Source organism: Canis lupus, chromosome 1 (assembly GCF_011100685.1).
Source record: "Canis lupus familiaris isolate Mischka breed German Shepherd chromosome 1, alternate assembly UU_Cfam_GSD_1.0, whole genome shotgun sequence".
Classification (NCBI taxonomy): domain Eukaryota; kingdom Metazoa; phylum Chordata; class Mammalia; order Carnivora; family Canidae; genus Canis; species Canis lupus.
Genome location: NC_049222.1, coordinates 117,347,902 through 117,369,605, shown reverse-complemented (window position 1 = coordinate 117,369,605; position 21,704 = coordinate 117,347,902). Strand labels below are relative to the sequence as shown.

Genomic DNA, 21,704 nt, shown 5'->3' with positions numbered 1-21,704 from the left:
TCCCCACTCAGTTTCCCTCCTTTCCCTTATAGTCTCTTTCACTATTTCTTATATTCCTGGTATGAGTGAAACCATATGATGATTGTCCTTCTTCAGTTGACTTATTTCACTCAGCAATATACCCTCCAGTTCCATCCATGTCGAAGCAAATGGTAGGTATGCACTATTGTAAACCTAACCTGATGGTGGCTCCAATTGCAGCTCCTGTCCTACATGTAGTATTTCTACTAGAAAAACAAAACAAAACAAAAACAAAACTCAACATATCCCCAGGTACTTGGACTGCAGCCACTGACCTGGCTAATGACTATTCTCTATACCAATTTGGAAGAACTACTAGAAGCGATTTTCTTTTACCTGTATACCTTTACAGTGTTGCCTCAGGGTTATGTCAGCTCTCCTGTTCTTTGACACAAAACAATTTGCAGAAATCTTGATCATCTTGACATTCCACAAAAGATCATCCTGGTGCATTACATTGGTGACATTCTGCTGACTGGATCTGAGAAGCAGGAAGTGGGAAGGGCTTTACATACCTCAGTAAAACATATGCATAAGAGGATAAGAGACAAAGTCCCTGAAATTCAGGGGCCGGAACTTCAGTGAAATGTCTTCAGTTTAGTGGTCTGGAGGATGTTGATATATCTCCTTCAAAGTACACTGCCTACTATGAACAAAGAGACACAAAGTTTGGTAGCCCTCTTTGGATTGTGAGGCAACATAGATGACATTTGAATGTGCTACTACAGCCCATCCTACAGAGTCACACTTAAGACTGCAAGTTTCTAGTGGGGATCAGAACAAGAGAAGGCTCTGTAGAACATTTAGGCTGCAGAACAAGTCATTCAACCACTTGGCCTTATGATCCAGCAGATCCAAAAGTACTTGAGTGGTTATATCCCCAAAATGGGGATGCTGTATGGAGGCTCTAGTAAGCACCAACAGGAGAATCACAAATCAGACCTCTAGAATTTTGGAGCAAATATATGTCATCTTCTGCAGCTAACCGTTCTCCTTTTGAGAAACTGCTTTTGTCTTGTTACTGGGCTTTTGTAGAGACTGAAACTCTAACTATGGGACATGAAGTGACCATTCAGCCTGAGCTTTCCATCATAAGCTGTATGTTGTCTGACCCATTTGGCCATAAGGTTGGGTGTAAGCAGCAGCAATCTATCATCAGATAAGAATGGTACATAAGAGACCAAACTTGGGCACGTCCAAAAAGTACCAATGAGTTGCACAAACAGGTGGCTCAGATCCATATGGCACCAACTCCTATGGCATTGACTCCTCCATGCCTATGGTCACATGGAATGTTCCTTACAATGGGTTGACTGAGAAAGTAAAAGTTCGAACCTGGAAAACAGACCAGTCTGCATGATATACTGGTCCTGCCTGAAAAGTTGATAGCTATGGCATTATAAGCCTACTCAAAGGGACAGTGGTGAAGAATGATTCCTTTCAGTGGGTAGGACTTTGAACATAGTTGTGGTTTTTCTTATTTGTCTGGCTTAGAGAGATAGGCAGAAGAATGAATCTGCATAGTTTTGTGGGCAGTTGCTAGTGTTGGTCAGGGACTTGGAAGTAATAATATTGGAAAATTGGTGACAAGGAATTCTGGAGAAGAGGCATATGGCTTGAGCTCTCTGATGAGCACAGGCTGTCAAGGAGGACTTCCATATGAATGCCCACTAAAGAACATCCACTGCAGAGGAGATTCTTAATAATCAGGTAGACAAAAATGACACATTCTGTGGATGTTTTTCAGCTTTCTTCCCCAGCCATCCAGTGCTTTCTTAATAGGCCCATTAACAAAGTGGTTGATCATGGTGGCATGGATGGAAGTAATACATGGGTTCAATAATGTGGACTTGCCCTCACCAAGGCTGACCTGGTTAATACTAACTACTTAACTGCTAAATGCTTAGTCTGCCAACAGAGGACACCAACATAGTGTCCCTGATAAGGAGTCTTCCCTGTAGGGACCACCAAGTTGGTGGCAAATTGGATGAGCAGAGGTTTATCCTGAGGGGAATAGACACATTCTGGAAAAGGACTTGCCTTTTAAAAGCCCATAATGCTTGTGCTGGTGCCATTATAGGTGGACTCGCAGAATGCCTTAATCAGTGGCACCTGGGTAGTTCAGTTGGTTAAGCGTCTGCCTTTGGCTCAGGGCATGATCCCAGGGTCCTGAGATCTAGCTCCACGTCGGGTTTTCTGCTCAGTTGGGAGTCTGCTTCTCCCACTCACTCTGCCCCTCCCCCCTGCTTGTGCTGTCCCTCACATACATAAATAAAATCTTAAAAAAAAAAAAGCCTTATTTACCATCATGGCATTCTTTACAGCATTGAATGTGATTAAGGAAGTAATTTCACAGCAAAGGAAGTGTAGTAATAGTCTCATGCCCATGGAATTACTTGTCTAAATACACACTATCATCTGGCATCAGCTAGCCTAATTGAAAGTTGGAATAACTTACTGAAGACTCAGTTATGGTGCCAGCTGGGAGTCAACAACCTGGAGAGGTTGAGTTCTGTTTTTATAAGATTCAGTGTATGTTTTGACTCAGAGACCAACATATGGTGCTGTCTTCCCCATGGCCAAATACAGGAACCTGGGAATGAAGGAGTGAAAGTGGGAGTGGCCCCTCTCATTGTTATACCCAATAACTGGCAGAATTTTTCCTTACTTTCCTGGAAACTTTGAACTCTGCTGATTTGAAGATCTGTGTCCCCAGAGAGAACGCTTCCACCGGGGACATATGAGGACAGAAAGGAGGAAGTTGACCAAGTAAACAGATGACCTTGACATTCTATCTTAGGAAGCTGAAGATCTTTCCTGTCAGGCAAACAATTACAAAGTCATGATTAATTTTTACACTGAACATTATCTACATAAATGGACTCTAAAATGTTCCTTTATTTTCTAAACATGATCTATTATGTTCATCAACAGTAAAGCAGTTCCTGTCTTTACTTTGGGTACCCAAAGCTAGATCATTATTCTGTACCTCAATGTTTAGTTATTTTTGTGGCTGCAGAGCATCCTTCTCTCTCATTTCAGATGAGATCACAGTGACCTCGTACTCCCACTCTATCGCATCACAGGAAATAGCGTGCTGTGAGGATGAGGTGCAGCGACTTGGATACTTCCAGTGGAAGGGCTAAGAGACAGAGCTAGTGAGCCCAGGTCCAAGATTAAGGGGTCAAGGGGGACTTTGTGCTAAATTAGGGAGCTTGGCCTCTCTTCCTTAAGTGAGGAAAGACTATGGATGTCATGTGCTATTATAGTTATTTATTTATTCATTTATTTTTAATTTTTAAAAAAGATTTATTTATTTGAGAGAGGGGGATGCCTGCGTGTCTCAGTGATTAAGCATCTGCCTTTGGCTCAGGGAGTGATTACAGGGTTCTGGAACTGAGTCCCACATCGGGCTCCCCATGGGGAGCCTGTTTCTCCCTCTGCTTATATCTCTGTCTCTCTCTCTGTGTCTCTCATGAATAAATAAAATCTTTATTTGAGAGAGAGAGACAGAGACAGGGAGAGAGAGCACAAGGCCAGAGGAGAGGGAGAAGCAGGCTCCCCACTGAGCAGGGAGCCCAACATGGGGCTCATAACCTGAGCCAAGGCAGAAGCCCAACTAACTGAGCCACCCAGGTGCCCAGACATGCTTTTATTTAATTTTAGACCCAGCTCTTTGGTGGCAGATAAGAGAGGATGAGGGCTGAATTAAGGCAATTATAAAAAATTGTAATAATAATCAAATATAAATATTGATTATACTGCATATTCAGCATAGTAATTATAAATAGTAACGATGTTATTAATAAGAAACATGCATAATTAATTAAAATAATTATTACATAACGTGGTAATGATAATAAATAGTGATAACTGTCCTTGCACCTCCCTCACATTCTCAATCTCCTTTACCTTGCCCTTTTTTTTTTTACCTTAGGACACACCTTCCAACACACTGCAAAATCTACTATGTGTCTCTCTTTCCCTGTTGGAATACAACCTCCATGAAGGTGGGGCTTTCTGTCTGTTCTATTTACCACTGTATCCTCAGCGCCTAGAATAGTGCCTGGTGCATAGCAGTAGTTGCTCAATAAATAGTGAATTGAGTTGAACCAAAAGGGAATGTACTCAACTTTTACTATGTTTCAGGCATGTCCTAGGCATGTATTATTTACATCATTACAACAAAACACTGCCTAGTTACAAACTATGAAACTAGTTCAAAGTCACAGAGTAAGTAGCAGCCCTTGGATATGAACCCAAGAATTCTGGCTGTAGGGTCTATTATTCTAGAGCACCTCTTAATAAAATCTTTAAAAAAAAATAAAATAAAGTACCTCTTTAAGGTACTCAGGAAAGGAATGTGTGTGTTCCAGATATGTCCTAGTGGAAAAGCAAACTAGATTTCAGAATTACCAGGCAGAGGGAGGCCAAGAATGGTCCCTGGGTACCTGGGGAACCGAGTGGGCAGTGGAGGTTGTTCACTGAGAGGGAGGACAGTTAGAGGAAATTAATTATGGGACTATGAATGGCTCAGTTCAGGTATGCCTGCAATTACTTAAGTAACTTTGAGTGGTTACATAATTTCAAACTTTCCCTTCTGATTTTAGGTTTTCCATGTCCTGGAAACACTGCTAGGTACACCTTCACATTTAAGTGTTTGTAATAACTCCACGAGCTCCAAGCTGAAGCTTAGTGGGGCTAGGCTATCCTCATCTCACTAGTGATAGAATCCAGACCTGATTCTAAAGCTCCTATTTTAAATGTGGAAGATAAGGTACAAGAAGTCTTAGCTGACAGCCTGTTTCTGGCTTGAGAGACCAAGCACACTATTTTTAAACTTTAAATACATCGTTACACAAGATGTATTAGAAATATGGAAGGAAAAGAGGATTTTGGAGCTATATTGTAAAGTGGCGTTATAAATCTGGTTTTAAACATTACACTTGAGCAAGCTGTTGCATCATTAATGTTTCTCATGAATCTAACAAGGGTGAACTATCAAACTTTATTTCCAAAATTAAAATATGTGAGTTCTTTGGAATGACTTATGAAATTCTCTTTCAGCTAGAATTTAAGGTGTAGTGACTTCTAAGTGTGGAATTTCATGTCTCTATCTATCTAAAAAGATTTCTTTCTTGGTAAAGGGAAAGTTTCCCACCTCCATCTTCTCCCCACAAAGATGTTCTATCATTTTCCTAACTTATTAACTCAAATTTACTACCTGTTATTTTCTATTATTTATTCAACAAATACCTAACTGCCTCCTAGGAGCAAAATAGCAGATACAATTCTTAACACATCAAGGATTTAGAATTATGCTAAGATGTGTACCAATTCAGTCAATTTTTTAAAATACAAAATAACAAAGCAACCTTCACATTTCACAATTGTGCCTGAAATTTTCCTTTTTTGAAAAGAAGAGAGAAAACTTTTGGGTAAGAATGTTGTTCATAGGAAAACCTTTCCCTAAATTCCTGATTCTCCTAATACACATAAAACAACTGTCTCTGCAATCACATTGAGAATTGTGTCAACTTAAACTAAATTTAGTAGAAAATTTTATAGTCCTCCCTATTAATTAATAGATTATATATTTCTACTGACATATATGATTTTTAAATTCACTTTTAGAAATAACTACTGAAATATTCAGAGATACAATCATATGACCTAAGTTCTGCTTTCAAAAGAATCTGGAAAAAAAAAAAAAAAGAATCCAATGAAAGAGGAAGCAGGTGTGGATATAGATAAGTAACACTTGCCATTGCTTGGCAGTTTTTATAGCAGGGCGATGAGAATTATGAGAGTTCACTGTACTTTCTACTTTTGTGCCTGTTTGAAGTTTTCCATAATAAAGTATTAAATTTTTAAAAAGATGTACTTATTTTAGAGAGAGAGACAGAGTGTGTGCAAGTAGGGGGAGAGGCAGAGGGAGGGGGAGAGAGAATACTCAAGTAGACACACTGATGAGCACAGAGGCTGCCATGGGGCTCAATCCCAGGACCCTGAGATCATGACCTGAGCTAAAATCAAGAGCCAGATACTTAATTGACTGAGCCATCCAGGCACCCCATAAAGTATGATCTTTTTTTTTTTTATTCATGAGAGACACAGAGAGGCAGAGATATAGGTGGAGGGAGAAGCAGGCTCCCTGTAGGGAGCCCAATTTGGGATTCGATCTGAGGACCCCAGGGTCAGGCCCTGAGCCGAAGGCAGAGGCTCAACCGCTGAGTCACCCAGGCATCCCTAAAGTATGAATTCTTCAAAGCCTAGGGACACCCGGGTGGCTCACTGGCTGAGCCTCTGCTTTTGGCTCAGGGCGTGATCCTGGAGTCCCAGGATCGAGTCCCGCATTGGGCTCCCTGCTTGGAGTCTGCCTTTCTCTGTTTGTCTCTCATGAATAAATAAATTAAATCTTTAAAAACAAAACCAAAAGTTAGACACTAGGAGGAAATACGCAAGAATGATAATATGCATGTTTGAGTGAAGATACTAAAAATGTTTTCTCCTTATAGTTTTCTGTACTCTGTATTCTAGTTGAGCATTTTCACTTTTTGTATGTAAAAACAAAAAAAATTTTTTTTAAAAGAGATTCTTACTAAGTTCTTTCATGCCTTTGTTCCTAGCCTTGCCGCTTTCTGTATTAGGACCATGTATTTCATGGATTACCTGAACAAACACGGATTTTTCCTTTTCATGGTCTCACATCTGTAAAGCTGTATATATACATGAAACTGCCATATCTTGATCTTGCCTTTGTAATTTAGGGTTCTCCACTTATGAGGCCTTCGACAAGCTACTTAATCTCTTTGACTCTCTATTCATCTTTTTTTTTTTTTTAAAGATTTTATTTATTCATGAGAGACATACAGAGAGAGGCAGAGATATAAGCAGAGGGAGAAGCAAACTCCTCTCAGGGAGTCCGATGTGGGACTTGATCCTTGGACTCTGGGGATCACACCATGAGCCGAAGGCAGACGCTCAACCTCTGAGCCACCCAGGTGTCCCTCAATTTAAAGTAGAAAAAAATAAGCCAAACCAGAGACATACATGCTAATGTATGCAAATAACAAGACAGGGAACACTTGAATTCCAAATACTGTGCTAGGAACTTTATACACATTTATTCCTCTAAAAAATAGCTCTTTTAAGTAAGAAAAATATGACTAGCACAATATTAGTTAGCAAAGGATACGAACATACAATTAATTTATTCAAGTAACAAATAAATATTCATTCAGCAGCTACTATGTTTTAGGCACCAAACTAAAAGCAATACTAATGGTCAATAAGCATGTGGACAAATGGTCATCTATCTTAATCATAGTCAAAGGAATGCAAGTGAAAACAAAAGTAACTTTTCCATTTTTCACTCATCAAATAGTCTACATTTAAAATAAATTTTTTTCTCCAGGATTACATGAATGTAGTGTTTTGGGATCTCTTCTACCATGTGGGTTGATGGATTTATGATCTTCGTAAAGGGACTTAAGCAATGCGTATAAAAAACCTATCTAAAAAATGTCCAACCAGAGAATGAAGCACTCCTAATCATTTGTGGTTTCTATATACTATTTGAGAATGTACCAAAATATCATAAAAAAGATGACTCCTTGGAAAATGGCTACTTCAAGATGGGAGGTAGGAAATGAGCAAGGCGAGCCCTGAACATCTTGTAGCAGACAGCAAGCAAGTGATCAAAGACTAATGGTGTCATATCAAAAGGACAGGGGAGACAGTTGGAAGAGGCTCCGTGTCTGAAACATGGAACAATTTTGGTATCAAGGAGAGTACAACCAGATTGTATTTAAATATATTAAGTATGCTACATACCCCCAATATACTCCTAAACTCATAAGTTATTATGGCAGAATGCAAGGCAACCAACTCATTATTTTGAAAACTAATATAGAGAAAGAAAGAAGCATTTATCCTGCCTTTCCTTACTGTAACATGGATAACCAAATGGTAGTTAAAGGGAAGTTTTTCTTCATAAAAATATTCTGGCTAATAAAGGAAGGTATAATTTGTGATCCTTAATGGATTAATAGATCAACCAAACAATAGTTGCTTACATCATAAAAAGACACCTAAATGTTGTGTCTCAATATTTCAGCAAAAAAACCAAAACCAAAAACAAAAACTCTCAATCTGATAAAGCCTCTAGATACCAAACTATCAATTTATAGGCAATACGAAGGATAGAGAAGTATGTTAAATGATGTCATGGGATGCAGTCAGCAAAAACCAGGCTCTGACAAACTCTACAAGGCAAACAATCTAGTTTCTTCAGAAAATAAATTACTAGGGTAAAAAAAGGATGAGGAAGAATGACTGCATAGATTGAGACTTCAGAGATGTAATAACTGCAATTTGTGGACATAATTTGGATCTCAATGAACTTTTTAAAAAAATCAACATTTATCAAACAATTAGAAATTGAAAGACTGATTATCGGATTTGTAATGACAGTATTGTCTCTTTTTTTGTTTTGTTTTTTAAGAAGACTCCACATCAGCATAGAACCCAACACAGGGCCTAAACCTACGACCTTGAGATCAAGACCAGAGCTGCCATCAAGAGTTGGACACCTAACCAACTGAGCCACTCAGGTGCCCTGCCATTTTCTTTTTTAAAGGATTGAAAATATTTTCTCAAATTGTGATATATTTTAGAGATACAAAATATTTATGGATGAAATTATGTAGCTGGGATTTACTTCAAAGCTGATATGAGCGTGGGGGAATGGCTGGGAATACAGATAAAACAAGAATGGCCATGAGCTGATAATTACTCTAGCTGGTGATGGGGGTACTAGGGGTATATTATAAGATTTTATGTGAACAGAAAGTTTCAGAACTGTATATTCATTTTGACTTAGCACTTCCTTTTCAGGAATTTACCTTAAAGAGATATCACACATATACAAAATAATTTATATGCAAGGATATTTATTATAGGATAATGAAAGCAAAGAATAATGAAAAAAACTAAATAGACAGGATAAATTATGAAACACATACTATGCAGCTGTTAAGGAAGCATAAGGCAACTATTTATGTATTGATATCCAATTTCAAGGTATAAGGATAAGCAAAAATAGCAAGTATAGAAATTTGCTACCATTTATGTAAAAAACTTTTATAAACAGTGTTATGTGCATATCTACACTTAGGCAACCATAAAAATCAGGAAGTATATACAAGAACTTGATATACTGATAGGGACATAGAGTACAGGGTGGGAAGGGGCAGAGATAGTGTGGAGATTGACTTGTGTCTGTCTATCAAATCATAGCTTTAAAATATTTGTCCTGTGCATGTGTTTTAATTATTCAGAGTGAGTTTTTATTTATTTTTAAATATTTTATTTATTCATGAGAGACACAAAGAGAGACAGAGGCAGAGACATAGGCAGAGGGAGAAGCAGGCTCCCTGCAAGGAGCCTGATGCGGGACTCAATCCCAGATCATGGGATCAGGACCTGAGCCAAAGGCAGACGCCCAATCACTGAGCCATTGAGGCATCCCTCAGAGTGAGTTTTTAGCGTCATAGCTTCAGTGTCATCCTAATCATTAAACCACTTAAGAATGACACACAGAATACTACTTTCTAATCCGGTGTAGGCAGTGACACATGCAGAAAATACAGGTGTCCTAGCGAACACTCAGGATTACTGAGAAGATGGATGGCCTGGGGACACAACAGGCCCTCTACCTCAGACACTTGCCTGGACTGAGGGGATGCTTCTTGACACTCACAAGCTCTGATCGAGGTATCAATGGGGTTGGATCAGGGCTCTTTTTCCCATCATTGTCATCTGGAGTTATATCAAAATTCTGAAAATGCAATTAATCCACAACAGGTGAAATTCTAGATATTACATTTAAAATGAGCTTCGAACTTTAAAGAGACAGGATTCAATTAGCGGGGATTTTATTCATATTTAGTTTCACAAATGGTAATCATCTATAATTTGTTTCTTGGAGCCATTCTTATTGAATTTTTTTAAATCATAATTTTATTTAGCCTTGAAAATAAACTGGCAAGCTTCTCTCAGGGATTATCTATCTGTTCCTTAAAGTATCAGTAGATTAAACAGTTTTCTTTAAAGAGGCAGACTGACTTTTTATAGCCTTCTCCAATCATTGATTTATTCAGGTATTCCATATCTTCTTGAACTTTGATATTTTTATAAAAATCCTCCTTAAATTTCCAAATATATTAAAGTCATGCATAGTAGCTATTTAAAAGAAATATCTACCCCTTCCTTATTCGTAATGCTAAATGTTTTTTTTTCCTAGATCAAGGTTGCCAATTGTCCATCTTATATTGCTAAATAAACAACCTTCATATTAAGCCTACTGTTGTTTTCTATTTTATTATTTTTTGTTTTTAATTATTGTTCTTCCTGTTGATTTGGGTTTATGTGGTAATTGTCCTCTAATTTTTAGAGTTGACCATTCATTCAATGTGCTTAGTATGTAACCGGCAATGCGTAGGAGCTGGAGATCCACATTTGGAGAACAAAAGCCCCCATCTTCAATCCTTAGCTTGACAGGAACATGGCTTTGGCTATACTGAACTGGTTTTGATGTGTAGAATTTTTTTTTATTGCTTTTTAAGTTATATTTGAAGGTCGCTTTAGATTTCTAAATGGGTAGATTTCTTTTGGCTACTCTTCTGTTAATTTCTAATCTTGTGACTTTCTAGCTTTAAATATCATGAAGACCTCATGATAATTATATGTGACTATGGTTTCTAGAATGAAGTTTTATAATAAGTGGTTATGAAGGCTTTTTTGATATTTGATGCATTCATAAGGCCCTCTTCTCACAGGAACTCAACATAAATACTGTTATTAAGAATGGTAACTAAAATTTATTGAACACAGGCTTTATATAAAATATCTGATAGTCATCAGGAAAACTCTATTAGGTAAGTAAAATGGTCACTGCTTAAAAATAAATTGAGGAACAGGAAGACTGTATTATTTGTCTAATGCTCTACAGTCAGTAACTGGTAGAATTGAGATAATGTTAAGTAAGATGTAGGTCATGGTAAAAGGCACATTCACAAAATATCTTAATAAGGTCATTTTCTATTAGGAATTCTCAGAAGTTTAACACATTTTGAGTGGTAATAAAAAGGTTTTCCATATTCATATTAATATTTTTTTTCGGCATAAGTTTTCTGATGCTTAGTAAGTAGTGAGTGTGAGGCAAAAAGAATTCCCACATTTATTGAATTTTCTTCTGGTATGAGTTATCTGATATTCCATAATGGAAGTGACAAGTGAAGGTTTTCACATTAATTACATTACATATACATTATCTAATACTGAGTCAGGTGTGAACTCCATGTAAAGGCTCCTATACCCCTAACATTCAAGGCTTTTTAACCGGTGTGAATTCTGTAGTGTTCGATGAGCTGTGAGCCAAGAATAAAGGCCTGCCCACATTCTCTACATTCGTATGGTTTGATCCCAGGATGAATTCTCTGATGTTCAGTAAGTTGTGAACTACGAATAAAGGCCATTCCACATTCCCTACATTGATAGGGTTTCTCACAAGTATGAATTCGCTGATGATGAGTCAGTTGTGAAACACGAATAAAGGCTTTCCCACATTCCTTACATTCATAGGGTTTGTCACCTGTATGAATCCTTTGATGTTGAATAAGGTATGAACTACGACTAAATGCCTTCCCACAGTCCTTACATTCATAAGGTCTGTCACCTGTATGAACTCTCTGATGTCGTGTAAGCTGTGCGTGTTGTCTAAAGGCCTTCCCACATTCCTTACATTCATAGGGTTTCTCCCCAGAATGAATTCTTTGATGTCGAGTAACTTCTGAACTATGAATGAAGCCCTTCCCACATTCCTTACACTCATAGGGTTTCTCACCAGTATGAATCCTCTGGTGGACAGTAAGCTGTGAATGCTGTCTAAAGGCTTTCCCACAGTCTTTACACTGATAGGGTCTAGCACCTGTATGAATTCTCCGATGAACAGTAAGTTGTGAGCCACGAATAAAAGCCTTCCCACAGTCTTTACATACATAGGGTTTCTCACCTGTGTGAGTTCTTTGATGCAGAATAAGTTGTGAATGCTGTCTAAAGGTCTTCCCACATTCTTTACACTCATAGGGTTTGACACCAGTATGAAGTCTTTGATGCAGAATAAGTTCTGAAGTACGGCCAAAGGCCTTCCCACATTCCTTACAGTCATAAGGCTTCTCACCTGTATGAATTCTCTGATGCTGAACAAGGTGTGAGGCACGACTAAAGGCCTTCCCACATTCCTTACATTCAAAGGGTTTTTCACCAGTATGAGTTTTCTGATGCTGAATCAGGTGTGAGCCACGGCTAAATGCTTTCCCACATTCATTACATTCAATCAGTTTCTCACCAATCTCATTGTTCTGATGTAAAGTGAGAGATGTATGCTCAAAAGTGGGAATGTTTTCATACGTGACTTTTACTTGCTTGAAACAGCATTCCTGAGTTACTCGTTGTCTTTCAAATTGGCCTTTGTATTCCCAGTCATCTCTTAAACCGGAGCCATCAAAATCACAGCGTTTAAGGCTTTCTACTATCTCCCAATTGAATGACTCTACTTCAGAAATATCTTTTTGTGGAAATTTCTCACATCTGGACTCCAGCTCTGAAAAAGAAAAAAGAAATACAAGCAGTTTTATTCTTTTAAGAGAAATAAAAAATTCTATAGCAGACTAGAGAGACAAAATGAAAATCACCTTAAAAATTGAATGGCTTAAAAAAAAAGTGAATGGCTTATTTAAGTCTCAAATGTTGCTGTGCAATTTCTTTTTATTTATTTATTTATTTTTTTTATTTATGATAGTCACAGAGAGAGAGAGAGGGGCACAGACACAGGCAGAGGGAGAAGCAGGCTCCATGCACCGGGAGCCCGATGTGGGATTCGATCCCGGGTCTCTGGGATTGCGCCCTGGGCCAAAGGCAGGCGCCAAACCGCTGTGCCACCCAGGGATCCCTCTTTTTTTTTTTTTTTTTTTAAAGATTTATTCATTTATGATAGACAGAGAGAGAGAGGCAGAGACACAGGAGGAGGGAGAAGCAGGCTCCATGCTGGGAGCCCGACGCGGGACTCGATCCCGGGACTCCAGGATCACGCCCTGGGCCAAAGGCAGACGCCAAACCGCTGAGCCACCCAGGGATCCCTGCTGTGCAATTTCTAAAGAGTACATGAAAGCACAAATATGATGAGAGCTCATATGGTGCCAGAAAGGAGCAAGAAAAGAAAAGAAACTAAGCTGGGGTTTCTCAATTTTTATAAAGATTAGAATCATCCGAGAAGACTGTTAATAATATAAATGTCTAGGGATCCCTGGGTGGTGCAGCGGTTTGGCGCTTGCCTTTGGCTCAGGGCGTGATCCTGGAGATCCAGGATCGAATCCCACGTCGGGCTCCCGGTGCATGGAGCCTGCTTCTCCCTCTGCCTGTGTCTCTGCCTCTCTCTCTCTCTCTGTGACTATCATAAAAAAATAATAATAATAAATAAATAAATGTCTAAGACCACCCTAGACTGAATCAAAATCTAAGGAGTACAGACAAGGTTGCTTGTCCAAGGTATGCTTGTTCTGCTTATGCTTGCCTGTATATACATATCTATATACACTTAGATATATATATTAAATACATATATATTTCAATTGATATAAAATTCATAAAATACAAATCCCTTCCATTTTAAAGACTACAATTTAGTAGTTTGTGATACTTCCTAATGTCATGCAACTATTACCACTATCTAGTTCTATTACATTCTTATCACTCCAAATAGAAACCTTGTGCCCATTTTTTTTTAAATATTTTATTTATTTATTCATGAGAGAGAGACAGAGACAGAGAGACAGACAGAGAGACAGGCAGAGACACAGGCAGAGGGAGAAGCAGGCTCCATGCAGGGAGCCTGATGTGGGACTCGATCCTGGGTCTCCAGGATCACACCCCAGGCTGAAGGCAGCACTAAACTGCTGAGCCACTGGGGCTGCCCCCTTGTGCCCATTAATGAGTCATTCATCACTCTCCATTCCCTCTATCCCCCACCAATCACTAATGGCGGAGAACCATTAACTCTGTCTCTATAAATTTGCCAGTTTCTGGGCACTTCATATAAACAAAGCATCTATTTTTTTTTTTTAAGATTTATTAATGTTAGAGAGAAAGAGACAGAGAGACAAAATGGAAGGGGCAGAAGGAGAGAATCTCAAAATAGCTGCTCCACTGAGTGCAGAGCCCAATATGGGGCTGGATCCCATGACCCTGATATCATGACCTGAGCCAAAACCAAGAGTTGGACTGAGCCACCCAGGCGCCCCAGCATTTATGTTCTTAAACACTTTCCAGCACATGATGCTAATGCCAATAAAAATGAAAATCCCTGCTTAAAATTTTTCCTAGCCTCATTGCACTTCCAAATTCACTGGAAAAATTCCAATAAATTCCAAAGTCATTGCCATGGTTCATAGGCTCTTGGCAAAGCGAGTCCCTGCCTATCTTTGTTGTTATTCTCTTTTAACCAAGGACAATGCATATTCATATTGAACACTCTCTCCTTTGCTCCTTGTGTATTAAGCCACAAGCTTTCTAAAATAAATGCAGGTCTTTTCCATCCTAGATCTCTCATCAAGGTCTTCCATCTGTCCTGGGCTCTTTGTATGACTGCTTGCTTTTTTTTTTTTTTTTTTTTTTATGACTGCTTTTCTCATCCTTCAAGTCTCAGATTAAAACTCACATTTTTGGAAAAGATTTCAGCCTGATTCTTTTTTTTTTTTTAATTTTTATTTATTTATGATAGTCACACAGAGAGAGAGAGGCAGAGACATAGGCAGAGGGAGAAGCAGGCTCCATGCAGGGAGCCCGACGTGGGACTCGATCCCGGGTCTCTAGGATTGTGCCCTGGGCCAAAGGCAGGCACTAAACCGCTGCGCCATCCAGGGATCCCAGCCTGATCCATCTCTTGCACCTGGTCTTCATAACACTTTTTATCAGTTGTAATTAGATTTTCATCTAGTTATTCATCTGTTGACCTTTTGTCAACAAAAGACTTCTCCTAAGTCTCCCGAAAGGTAGAAATACAGCCTTTCTTTCTTTCCTTTTTTTTTTTTTTTTAAAAGGCTCCATGCCCAGCGTGAAGCCCAATGCAGGGCTCGAACTCACAACCATGAGATCAAGACCTCAGCTGAAATCAAGAGTTGACACTCAAAAAAAAAAAAAAAAAAAAGAGTTGACACTTAACTGACAGCCATCCAGGCATCCCAAAAATATGCCCTTTCTTCCTAGCTATTATAACCAAACCCTAGAATATAAAAAAAAATTTAATAATGGGTTGTTTGATGAATAAATATTGGATCCTAGAAACAGACCAATAGAGCACAAAAGGCCAGGATAGGACTGAAGTTTATATGGAAATTGAATTTATTATAAAGGTGGTATTTCAAAGGAAAAAAGAATAATTTTTGTAAGAAATAATGTTGGGGCAACTGGATACTCATTTGGAAAACGATAAAAATGTAACCATATATTACGGCACTACATACCAGAATAAACTCCAAATAGTTTTAACATTAAGAGAAAATAGAAACCATACAAATACTAGGAGAAAGCCACCCACGGATCCCTGGAGACATTTCTCCAAAGAAGAGATACAGATGGCCAACAAATACATGAAAAGATGCTCAAAATCACTTATCGTTAGGGAAATGCAAATCAAAACTACAATGAGATATCACCTCACACCTGTCAGAATGGCTAAAATAAGAAACACAAGAAACAACAAATATTAGCAAGGATGAGAAGGAAAGGGAACCTTGTGCACTGTTGGTGAGAATACACATTGGTGTAGCCCTTGTGGGGTTGGAGTATGGAAGTTCCTCAAAAAATTAAAAGTGGGGCAGCCCAGGTGGCTCAGCAGCTTAGCGCCGCCTTCAGCCCAGGGTGTGATCCCGGAGACCAGGGATAGAGTCCCACATTGGGCTCCCTGCATGGAGCCTGCTTCTCCCTGTGCCTGTGTCTCTGCCTCTCTCTCTCTCTCATGAATAAATAAATAAAATCTTTAAAAAGAACTCTTTAAAAAAATAAAAAATGTGATTACTCTATGATCCAGGAATCACACTACTGGGTACTTACCCCCAAAACACAAAAATACTAATTCAAAGGGATACATGCACCCTTACATTATTGTAGCATTATTTAGCCAAACTATGGAAGCAACCTAAGTTTCCATTGATAGGTGAATGGATAAATAAGGTATGGTACATATGCACATGGAATATTCAGCCATAAACAAGAATAAAATCTTGGTGTCTGCAACAACATGGATGGAGCTGGAGAATATAATGCTAAGTGAAATAAGTAAGTCAGAGACAAATACTGTATGATCTTGATCTCACTCATGTGTAATTTAAGAAAACAAATGAGCAAAAGAAAAAAAGGGAGAGACAAACTAAGAAACCGACTCTTAATTACAGAGAACAAACTAATGGTTACCAGATGGTGAGGTAGGTGGAGGGATGGGAGAAATAGGGAATGGGGATTAAAGAGTACACTTACCGTGATGGGAAAAAGAAATAAAATGATTTTTTTAAAAGTGGAAAAAAAACCCCACCATCAAACCAAATTGACATACAGAGTGGTAGCTGCTGCCCACCCCTCTCCCCGGCCAAGATGTCCACATCCCAATTGTGGATTGTACTATCTGTGAATAGTACACAGCAAAGGGGAATTAAGATTGCTACTCAGCTGACCATGAGATAGGGATTACCTGGGTAGGCTCATTGTAATCACAAGGGTCTTCTAAGTGAAAGAGGGAAGTAGGAGAGTCAGAATCAGAGAGGGAAATTTGAAGATGTTATCCTGCTGACTTTGAAGATGGAAGGGGGGTATGATCCAAGGAATGCAAGCTGGAAAAGGCAAAAAAAAAAAAAAAAAAAAAAAAAAGGTTCTCCTTCTAAAGAAAGGAATATAGCCCTGCAGACATCTTGGTTTTAGTTCACTGAGATGTATTTTGAACTTCCAATCTCCAGAACTGCAAAATAATAAATTTATATTGTTGTAAGCCACCAAGTTTGTGGTAATTTGTTACAGAAGCCATAGGAAAGTAATAAACACAGAAAGAAAACTTGAGTACTTTATTGGTGTATCTACCACACCTGATCAATCTTAACCTTGGAGTCCACTCTCCCATGGAAATGTGGGTTAGAGTCAAAGTACAAAGAAAAGTCAGAAGGCTGGTTTCTCAGTTTTTGAACTCTGAAGTGCAGATGTCTTGGTGATTTAAAGCTAGTTCAGCTATACCTGAACTAGGAGGTTAGTGTTCTCCAGCATCAAAATTGATGCTGAGTGTTCATCTGTTGGTGCTGATCTGTAATGAGATTTTATGTTTATTTAATCTTTGGAAATGTTTCCTATAGCTATTACTGCCAAATACTAACATCAATCCACACACATAATCATTTTAATTGTGTATATGCACCCCTTCGAAGACATTTATAGAATTCGATAGGCTCACAGGCCATATAAAAACAGGCAGCAGGCTGGATGGCCCACCAACCATAGCATGCAGATGACTGGCTTACATCTTTATTGCTAGTGAGGAATAATGCATACTATAAATTTATGAAATATTATAAGAACAATGATGGTATGAAAGTAGAATTCATTAAAACAAAATCAGAGTGGGTTGGGGTGAGGGTGAATCTAGGCAACAGTCAATAAATTTTTTTGTAGAGGACCACATAGTAAATTTTTTGTTCTTTTTTTTTTTATTTTTTTATTTTTATTTTATTTATGATAGAGAGAGAGAGAGAGAGGCAGAGACATAGGCAGAGGGAGAAGCAGGCTCCATGCACCGGGAGCCCGACGTGGGATTTGATCCCGGGTCTCCAGGATCGCACCCTGGGCCAAAGGCAGGCGCCAAACCGCTGCGCCACCCAGGGATCCCTTGTTCTTTTTTTTTTTAAGATTTTATTCATTTATTCATGAGAGACAGAGAGAGAGAGAGAAAGAGAGAGAGAGAGAGAGAGGCAGAGACACAGGCAGAGGGAGAAGCAGGCTGCATGCAGGGAGCCTGATGTGGGACTCGATCCCAGGTCTCCAGGATCACGCCCCGGGCTGAAGGTGGCGCTAAACCAGTGAGCCACCTGGGTTGCCTGGCAATAATTTTTTAAAAAAGGATAAGCAAAGATGTCATAATTTTTAAGCCAACAAAAAGAGGGCATTTGATGGAATATCAGAAAAAAACAGAATTCAAGGTTAAAAGCACCAAGTGACATAATAAAGAAAGGAGTATACTGATGAAAGTACAGCTTGCAACAAGGATCTAAAATTCATCTTTATAGAAGTGTAAAATGCAGTAACATTACTTATAGTACAAGAAACAGCTCTCAGAATTTCATAGCACCAGCACAGACAAAATTAAAAGGACACAAAGATTCTGAATAATATAATCAAAAGGGTTAGAGGTAAACAGAAAGGCAAGTATATTGCCCAAGGGATACTAGTTTAAAATATATGTGGAGAACATTTAGCGAAATTGGAACAACTTGACTTAGTGACGACATTGGAAGAGAAAAGGCAGTGGTATGATTTGTTCTTGGGGCTCAGAAAATTTACTGCTAATACAGAATTCCATTCTCATTTAAATATCCTACAAGAAAGATAGAAAAAAGACATTTTCATGCAATCAAAACCACAGAATTTGTTGAGCAGACCTACACAAAAGGAAATTTTAAGGGTTTTCTTTAGATAGAGAAAAAATAATCCCAGATGAAAATAAACAACAATAACAGAGAAGTTGCAGAGGGTATTCAAAGTATTCAAAGATTAAGTATTCAAAGATTCCAATATTGTGCAGCACGTGCTAATTAATAACACTTGATAATCTTTACTTAGTGGTCACTACTGCCTGCCATTGTTTTGGGCATTTTCACATTATTAATTCCTATAACAATCACAACAATAACTATATGAGGAAGGCTCCGTTTTTATCTCATTTGCAGAGGAGAAAACTGAAGCACAGAGATTTTAAGCAATTTATCTAAACTCACAAATCTAGTAATTGGCAGACACAAGATTTGAACTCAGTCTGATTCCCAAGTCAGTGCCCTTAGCCACTACACAATCTTCTCTCCCAAACATTTGGGAATTAATGAATTGCTTAATTGGGTAAAGTGAGCTGTTTGATAAAAACAAAACAAGGTTTTTTTTTTTTTAGATTTTATTTATTCACGAGAGTCACAGAGAGAGAGAGAGGCAGAGGGAGAAGCAGGCTCCATTCAGGGAGCCCCATGCGGGACTCGAGCCCAGGCCTCCATGATCACGCCCCTGGCTGAAGGCAGCACTAAACCGCTGAGCCACCAGGGCTGCCAGAAAAGTTTCTAAGGGATGAAGTTACTTGCAGGAAAAAGGATCCAAAGTACAAGTAAAAAGGCAGCCGCTGGGGAAGAAGGGAACATGTCCCTTTTTGAAATGGGAGGAAAATATGCAAGAAGAAAGAAGAGGGAGGGACTAATAGGGGGTAAGGGCAAGGGATGCTGATAAGATCTTTACTCTTTTGTGTCTGCATGTCTCAGGCTGTTTGTTCCACAGTTTTCTATATGGCTTGGAGGGAAGCTTCTCAACAATAACTTAAGTTATTGCTATTGGTTTACACACCCACTGGCTATTATTCCCAATGTCCTCCCCCACTGGATCACCCCTCGCTCACCTGGACACCACAGTCCTGTCATATCATTTGTAATCATCCAGGGTTCTCTCCCTTGCTCCAATAAGGAAATGACATCAGGCTTAGAAATGGAAAGTCCTGTTTACAGGAAAAGAAATGGAGCATGATTGTCCTGTTCCAAAATTCAAACCCAGTCCCTTAGTCACCAAGAAAGAGAGACATTATGAAGGAAGGAATGAAGGAGGAGTAAAGTTTGTTCAAAGGACAGGAAGACAGAGGTGACCATGGAACTACCCACTTCTACTTCCATAAAGCACAAACGAGTCTCTTGGGAACAGAGAACAGAAATTCAGCCAGAAACTTCTAAGTGTCCTTAAATATTCATCATGAAGATACCAGAAATTCCAGAAGGCTAGTCTAGAATTATTTAGAGTAGATAACTATGGTGATCATTCTTCATTTGCCCTCTCCTCCCCACTGCCATTCCTCTCTGTTCTTGGTCCTGCTCTGTGCCCTGACAGCTCACCTGACAGGACTGTATTATTCTGGCTCCATGGTTTCTCATTGGGTTTAGCATATGGAAAGAATCAGCAGGAAGCCAGTGGGTAGAATGAGAGAGTTCATGGTATTTATCCCTCTCCCTCCCTCCTCTGACCAAGGAGTTCTGGAAGTTGCTACTATTGCTGCGAGCTGGGCCCTTCTCCATGACTCCAGCTCTCACCATTGTCCAGTGAAGTTTTCTCCCTTTACCAGAGGTGGTAACAACTTCCTTATGTTGTATGCCCTGGGAACCTGCATCCTTACCTAGTGAGACCAAGTTACTGAAGTTCTCCAGAGTCACATCCTTGTACAAGTCTCTCTGTGCAGGTTCCAGGCACTTCCATTCTTCCTGAGAGAACTCTATGGCCACATCCCTGAATGTTACCAATCCCTGAAATAATAAACCCATGCATTACTAGTAAATGAAAGGACTTTAATTTTTTCATTTATTACAAAAAATTTCAAAATACAACAAAGTATTCAGAGTAGGATAATGATCTCCATGAATCCATCACTCTGCTTTGACAATTAACATGATTTTGCAAATCTTGTTTTATTTCTTCTTCTTCTTCTTTTTTTTTTTTTTTTTTTTTTACTACTGGTATATTTTGAGGCAGATCCCACAGACCAAATACCAAACATCATAGTATTTTACCCATAAATATTTTAGTATTTGACAGATCAGCTTTTTTTTTTTTTTTTTTTTTTTTTAAAGCATAACAGCCAGGGACGCCTGGGTGGCTCAGGGGTTGAGCATCTGTCTTCAGCCCAGGGAGTGATCCTGGAGACCCGGGATCAAGTCCCACGTCAGGCTCCCTGCATGGAGCCTGCTTCTCTCTGTGCCTGTGTCTCTGCCTCTCTCTCTCTGTTTCTCATGAATAAATAAATAAAATATTTTAAAAAAATAAATGAGGTTAAAATTGATGAGCATGTTCAGATGTTAACAACCCGACTCATCCAGGAAAATGTCTGAAAGATCGAAAGAGAGGAGATGGAGAGTGGCGCTGTAGGAAGGAGGTGATCAAGCAAGCTAGGGTGAGGGATCCCTGGGTGGTGCAGTGGTTTAGTGCCTGCCTTTGGCCCGGGGCGTGATCCTGGAGACCCGGGATCGAATCCCACGTCGGGCTCCCGGTGCATGGAGCCTGCTTCTCCCTCTGCCTCTCTCTCTCTCTCTCTCTCTCTCTCTGTGTGACTATCATAAATAAATAAAAATAATTTAAAAAAAGCAAGCTAGGATGGAATGCCTATGCCATGAAGGTAGTATAATAAGCACTTTTATTTGACTAGAGGCCTACATGCTTTTGAATATTCCTGAAGCTAGAGCTAAAACCTCTTTCATATAGTAGGACTCTTCTTCTATTTTCTACATGGGTCTGGGAATGAGCAAAATCTAGGTAAGTGGGATCGTACAAATAAAATACCATAGACAAAATAC

General features: G+C 39.1%; 1 protein-coding gene across 14 annotated transcripts in view; it reads right to left on the bottom strand.

Annotated features, from left to right (window-relative positions):
• Window positions 1-8,958: 8,958 nt before the first annotated feature.
• ZNF565 (zinc finger protein 565) overlaps window positions 8,959-21,704 on the bottom strand; it is a 36,563-nt gene continuing 23,817 nt past the window's right edge. For all 14 annotated transcript variants that reach the window (XM_038529173.1, XM_038529172.1, XM_038529169.1 and 11 more), the window contains 3 exons: window positions 20,534-20,660; window positions 19,772-19,867; window positions 8,959-12,688 (listed from right to left, as the gene is read on the bottom strand). In XM_038529173.1, the coding sequence (XP_038385101.1) occupies window positions 11,421-12,688; window positions 19,772-19,867; window positions 20,534-20,660 (1,491 nt within the window). In that variant the 3' untranslated portion in view covers window positions 8,959-11,420. The remainder of the gene's footprint in view (window positions 12,689-19,771; window positions 19,868-20,533; window positions 20,661-21,704) is intronic.